The sequence below is a fragment of the Gouania willdenowi genome, chromosome 4, assembly GCF_900634775.1.
Source record: "Gouania willdenowi chromosome 4, fGouWil2.1, whole genome shotgun sequence".
Lineage (NCBI taxonomy): Eukaryota > Metazoa > Chordata > Actinopteri > Blenniiformes > Gobiesocidae > Gouania > Gouania willdenowi.
The window spans coordinates 24,933,249-24,940,349 of record NC_041047.1 but is presented as its reverse complement, the minus strand read 5'-3'; the positions used below and the strand labels follow the sequence as shown (position 1 = coordinate 24,940,349).

At 40.5% G+C, this 7,101-nt stretch overlaps 1 protein-coding gene across 1 annotated transcript in view; it reads left to right on the top strand.

Annotated features, from left to right (window-relative positions):
- The first annotated feature begins 1,655 nt into the window (after window positions 1-1,655).
- Window positions 1,656-7,101, top strand: part of LOC114461722 (uncharacterized) — an 8,741-nt gene continuing 3,295 nt past the window's right edge. Inside the window, exons 1-3 of the mRNA XM_028444020.1 lie at window positions 1,656-1,988; window positions 2,426-2,492; window positions 2,593-2,788. Coding sequence (XP_028299821.1) covers window positions 1,746-1,988; window positions 2,426-2,492; window positions 2,593-2,788 — 506 coding nt within the window. The 5' untranslated portion in view covers window positions 1,656-1,745. The remainder of the gene's footprint in view (window positions 1,989-2,425; window positions 2,493-2,592; window positions 2,789-7,101) is intronic.

The following is a 7,101-nucleotide window of genomic DNA, read 5'->3' as shown; positions in this document are numbered from 1 at the left end:
GTTCAGATGTGGCTTATGTTGGCACAGCTGGCCACTCCTTCAGATACAGCCACTGAAACGTACCAGGTTGTAAACTTTTACTCGTGTAAAGGTCACAGCACATGATTTGTAGTCTCACACTGGGATCTGTTCTAATCTGTGTGTTTAAAAGTGTTTGGCATCATGTTGTAAATGACACCAAAACTCTAACGCTAACACCGTAAAGCAGCTCTGTAGCATTTCTCCTGCAGATCTGTATGATGCAACTTTCATTCCAATGCGCTAAGGTGCGTTGGAGCAGGACAACATCTAACACGTGCAGTACAGCTACTCTCCAGGACCAGTTAGACAGCTGTTTGATGAATACATGAAAACAAACAAACAATGACACAAACAAATACATTTTTCCCAGAAGATTGCCCAAACTGGACTACAACAGGTGTGAGAATTAAAACGGTTGGTTGAGCAATCCAAGAGTTTGAATGAAAACAAAGTCACACCTTTGACACTTTCCTTCAATCTCTCATTGAAACTTCCATTGAATCGAAAACTGAACCGGTAAGAAACTGTTGACAGCTGCCAGCTTTTCCTGCCAAGCCTATTTTAGTCCATCCTAGTTTATTTTTAGCTGACATCAAGTTTTGCTAGAACTACAAATGTTAAACAATGAAAGATCCTTGTTAAGCTAACAAAGACGTTTAATTCTCAGAGCATTATTACAGGTCATTTATACAAGTTGTGCTGTGTGCATCTACACTGTGCATGTTTCTTTTAATACTAGGATGCACAGATTCATTCTTTTTAACCATGTGTTCCCTCCATCAACAGCAGTAAAACAGAGGAAATGTGTTAATTTTGTCGCTTTGTTTTAGTTGCATGTCAATCAATAAAACTACAAAAATGAAATGCACTTTTGTGTGTGTGTGTGTGTGTGTGTGTGTGTGTGTGTGTGTGTGTGTGTGTGTGTAAAAAGCTGCATCTTTGCACATTAAGTGCAATATGATAACCTGCAGTGGCTGTACAGAGCTCTGTGCAGTGAAGTTAATACAGTATGTACACACACACGCACTCACACACACACACACACACACACACGCACTCACACATGTTGATGGATTTCTGTTTCTTTCTCTATGACCGAGACATATTTGACGTTGCTGTCGTCCATTGGAAGAAAACTATAATGCAATGTAACATTATGATCTGGGATTTTAGGTCCATTGTATTCCATTTTTATTTTGATCTATTTAATTTTTTTAGTGTGTAAATGTTCAGTGCCATCACTGTATGTCCAGTGGTAACTTGGACAATGACTTCTTTTTTTTGAATGTATGAAAATGTTTGAATAAAGTAACCTTAATAGTGCAGCGAGGTTTGTGTTTTCTGAACGTTACTATTGAAAGAAGATACCCAAGAATCTCAGTACTGTGTGTGGTCCAAGGTATTAATTAATGAAGATTATAAAAAAATAAAAAAACATTTTTCTTATAATGATTTTTTTTAAAAGTGGAAATGCTAATTAAAGTAAAGTAAATGTTTTTGTTGTTGATTGTATTATTATTTTTCTTCCTTTGGTCCATTTCCGCCTCATGTTTATATAGAGTGTGTAATGTAGCATCAGCAGAAGTGTTAGGCAATCATTAAACTAAACGTAGCTCAGGGATTCCCTTACTACGTAGACAGATTAGGGGCGGGGCCTGACCTGGGATTACGCAGCACATGGACTATATCAGGGACCAAAACAGCCAAACATCCAAGTCTGCATTATGGACAGAAACCAGAGAGAGCACGAGGAGAGGCTGGTGGAGGTCAGTGTGGAGATGAGACCGAGTCTGGAAGCTTCTGCACCAGTGAGGGCGGCAGAAGGGACGAGGGATGCCCGGGGAGGTTCGTGCAGCTGCTGCTTCAGGTGCTCCGTGGTTGTGGCCATAGTGATGGGGCTGATGGTCGTGGCTCTGGTGCTGGCCTTCATCGCTCATCATGTCCTCCTCAGACCACCATGCAGCCAGGTGAGACACCTTTCATTCATTCATTCAAAGTGTCAATAAAACATTCAATCCATTTTACATTTCATTTTCATTCCAAAAAGTATGAAGATAAAATGTTTCACTATTTATTTATTTACATCATGAGTTCATTTCATCTGTCAGACTTGCTGGGGACAAGGTTATAACATCAATCCAACCAAATCCATTGCTTTGGTCTTCACTCTTTCCAATCATTTCATCAATTATTCAGACTTCTAATTAATTATTAGCACATTAAATTCATTAATGAACGGTGTTTTTATTTATTTAAATGTGGCACTCCTTGTCCTCCATATGTATACACATTACATCACTGATACATAGCTCAGCAGCAGCATTAGCAGCAGCATTAGCAGCAGCATTAGCAGCATCAGCAGCAGCATTAATCTGTTCTGTTTGTGCTTTTCTATTTGAAACAGAGCTACGCACGTGATGCTACAGCGCTGACTCCAGATGCCAAACTTATTCTAACCTGCAAAGTGAAAAGTAAGCACCAGCTTTATTTAATTTCATTTATTTATTTTAAGTCACATGATCACACGTTGTTTCTGTGCCCTCATGGAAACTGTTCTTTTTATTTTCCAAGACGGTGATAAAGAGGGACGACATGACATCTTCACGACAGAAAAAGCCGGAATCTTCTTCATCTTCGGATGGGTGAAGGTGCCCGACGTCACCAACCAGGAAATCATTCTCAAACAAATGAGGAACGGCACCAGCATAAGCATCCAAAAGAAGAGGATTGAAGATCACAAGGTCTTCTTCTTCGACAAGGTCACGATGTACGCTAACACCTGTGTAAGCCTATACTTCACATTTAACCACATAGACAGTTTATTCCATGTCTATGAACTACAATTAAGGAATCAGTCAAAGCTGTAGATTCAAATATTGTGCAGTTTATTTAAATTTCCGGTTCCAAGGGAGAACAGATGATTTGATGAACGAAGGGTGAACAGTTTCATTGTTGCCTTGTGTTTGTCGGGCCCCGAGAGGGAGTGGCCTCACACAATAGGGAGGAATTCACTCTCCTGTCAGAGGTGAGCTCAGCAGCAAAACAAAGCTGCACTCGTCACAGGATACGTTTGTCAGAGAAATCTTTTTCAAGAAAGCCCAGATGCTTGTAAACACGCTTCATCCATACGTGCACTTTCCATGAAAAAGCTTGTTGTATTCTGTGAGCTTGGGATGCTAACGCTGTATGCTCTGTCTCCATTATCCTCCCAAGAAGTGTTCAAAAAACCTCTGAAAACTGTAAATAGTCGATCTTGTCTGTATCACATGGTCATCACTGTAATTGTTCAGTGATGCAATGCTGGTGATCAGCTGGCAATGAATGATTCTTATCTGGTTGGAAATCCCCAGTGAGATTTTTTTTTTTTTTTTAAATATGCTTTGTACAAAACCAATAAATGACTTTTACAACATTTACTTTGTGAAGTGGAATGTATGAAACTAAACGGAGAAAAATAAAATGATGAATCTACATTAATTTTACTGCAGGGATTGTGTTTTGATGGGCACAATAAAAACTCAAGTACGGCAAACATGTTTTTTTTTCTTCTTTTTAGTCCACGAGCAGAAACCACAGCCTAAAAGCACACAAACACTCAGGCCTTGATACATCTCTGTGTGGGCATCAGCGTCGCTGTGAGAGAGCTACTTTCTACTGAATAGGAAACACTTCTTTCCACAGTAAATGGATCATTTGGTTTCACAAACATTAAACACGGGACGTGGTGTTGCTGAAAAAAAAAAAAAAAAAAAAGGTCTGTGTGAACTATTTGCTCTGATTCCTTCCACAAATATCCGGTGGGCGAGGACAGTTAAACAAATGATATTATTCTCACCCTACGGTGTGAAGAAACAAAGCTTTGTGCTTTTCATGGGTTCCAGAGTTGAATAGCTTTGCCTGTCTGTGTATTTCTGTATAATATATTAATGACATCCATCCAGATGTGCTTAATGGATGTCTCTGGTTTATTTTATACAGATGCCTATGTGGAAAATAAATTTGGTTCAATTGTGCAAGATTTGGTCTCTTTCTCTTTAAGTTTATACATGAAATGTTTACTGTACGCAAGGGAACCATGGCAAGATGTATTACCATAAATAAACATGGTGGGTGAAAGTAACTAGTAACTTTTACTTTGAGTACTATTTAATTGAGCTACTTTTGACTTGTACTTGTGTATTTTTATGTATCACTTACTTCTACTCAAGTACCAGTACTCTTTACACCTCTGCGTGTGAGCCACATGTCTTATCCCTTTGTGACTACAACTCATATCGGTCTGTTTTTAGCTGCATTTTCTGATGAAACTTTACGCACACGTAAAATGTCAGCTCACTTTTTACGCACGTGCTTTGAGACTGTTTCAAAGTGCAGTAGATTTCGTTATAACTAAAGAGGACACAGCTAGTCAGCAAAATTGTATTTCATCACCATGATGACGAAATAATTAACTTCTTCACCTTTGCGTGCGTGCGTGCGTGCGTGATTGTACAACCTACAATGATTCATAGACCAAGTATGTGTTGTGTTAGACCGTTTGTCTTTCAGTCCTAGCTTGATTTCATGCACAGGTGTTAGAGTCATGTATGTGTGGATCATTAGGCCTCAAAACAGTCAGGTACAGAGGTGGCAAAATCACTCATCTTTAGTACTCAAGTAAAAGTGTAGAGTCCACCTTGGACTCAATTGCCCCATTGAGGGAAAAAACTATTAAACGTCAGAGGAAAGCTCCGTGGTTTAGCTCTGAAACTCACACACTCAAACAAACAACCCGTAAATTAGAGAGAATGTGGCGCTCCAATAAAACAGAGGAGTCACGAATACTTTGGCAAGAAAGCCATAGTAAATACATGACAGCCTTACGACATAGTCGATCTACATACTACTCCTCACTAATTGAAGAAAATAAAAATAATCCGAGGTACCTTTTCAGCACTGTAGCCAGGCTAACACAAAGTCAGAGCTCTATTGAGCCCATGATTCCTCTAGCCCTCAGCTGTGAGGACTTTATGACATTTTTTAACAATAAAATTCACAAGATTAGAGATAAAATTAGCCACTCCCTGCCTTCACCTGGGCCAGCTGTACCATTAAATGTAAATAGGCCTAACCTAAACTGTTTCACACATATAGGACTTCAGGAACTTAACTCTATTATTTCATCCTCCAAACCATCGACCTGCCTTTCAGATCCGATCCCAACTAAGCTGTTTAAAGAAGTTATTCCCCTAGTCTGCCCATCTTTGTTGGAGACAATAAATATATCCCTATCAATAGGCTACGTGCCACAGTCCTTTAAAGTAGCTGTAATCAAACCCCTTCTCAAAAAACCTACTCTTGATTCCATCACTTTAGCAAACTACAGGCCTATATCTAATCTTCCTTTTATTTCAAAGATTCTTGAGAAAGTTGTGGCAGCTCAGCTCTGTGAATTTCTTCAAAACAACAGCCTGTTCGAGGACTTCCAGTCAGGCTTTAGAGCTCAACACAGCACAGAGACTGCTTTAGTTAAAGTAACTAATGATCTACTCTGGGCTTCAGATGAAGGACGACTCTCAGTGCTGGTTTTATTAGATCTTAGTGCAGCTTTTGACACTATAGATCACTATATTCTACTAGAGAGATTAGAGAAATCACTTGGAATCACAGGGACTGCCCTAAACTGGTTTAAGTCCTACCTATCTGATAGGTACCAGTTTGTACACGTGAATAATAAGTCTTCTGTGTACACTAAAGTAAGCTACGGGGTTCCTCAGGGCTCTGTGCTAGGTCCATCTATCTAAACTTGAGGCCTGTCTAAAGGACATTAGGGCCTGGATGGACCAAAATTTTCTTCTTCTCAACTCAGACAAGACTGAGGTCATTGTACTGGGCCCGCGACACCTTAGAGAAACCTATGCTAGCCTAACTGCCCTAGATGGCATTACTCTGGCACAAAACATAACTGTTAGAAACCTTGGGGTTCTATTTGATCAGGACTTATCCTTCAACTCTCACATAAAACAAACTTCAAGAACTGCCTTCTTTCATCTCCGTAACATTGCTAAAATCAGATCTATCCTGTCTCAGGTCGACGCCGAAAAACTAGTCCATGCTTTTGTTACCTCTCGACTGGATTATTGTAATTCTCTCTTAGCAGGCTGCCCGAGCAAGTCGCTTAAGACACTTCAGCTGGTTCAAAATGCTGCAGCACGTGTACTGACTAAAACTAGGAGAAGAGATCACATTACTCCTGTATTAGCCTCTCTGCATTGGCTTCCCATAAAATATAGAATAGAATTCAAGATTCTTCTTCTCACTTATAAAGCCCTAAATGGACAGGCACCAGTCTATCTCAAGGAGCTTGTAGTGCCATACAATCCCCCCAGAACACTACGCTCTCAAAATGCTGGACTACTCGTTGTTCCATTCGTCTCTAAAAGTAGTATAGGAGGAAGAGCTTTCAGTTATCAGGCCCCACTTCTCTGGAACCATCTACCAACCACGGTTCGGGGGGCAGACACCCTCTCTACCTTTAAGGTTAGGCTCAAAACATTCCTCTTTGATAAAGCTTTTAGCTAGGAACCAGCTCATAGCTCATAATTAAGATGCAATAGGCATAGACTGCCGGGGGGGGGGTCTGGCATGCTCGGTTGGAGAGGGCGTTAAGAGAGAGGTCATTTAGGTTAGAGAGGGACCGGAGAGGGTCCCATTCCTCTTTCAAACACTCCCTCTATGTCTGCTTACTCCCTTGTGTGTTTGCTCCTGTACTCCTTCTGGCTTTTGTCTTGCAGGTCCGTGGGATCCTCAGTGTGGAGTTACAGAGACTCAGCGGCTCTGTCTCCACCCTTTTCTCTGCACACACCCAACACAGCCTAACGTGGATGGCTGTTCATCATAGGAATGGGATCCACACAAGGTTCCTGCTGCTTAACAGAAGGTTTTCCTTGCCGCCATGATGAATTCATGTTGGGTGTGGGATACATATGTATGTGTATATACGTATATATGCATATGTGTGTATCCATAAAATGAAGAGTCCGTCCCTAAGACTGCTCTACTGTAAAGTGCCTTGAGATACCATTGGTTATGATTTGGCGC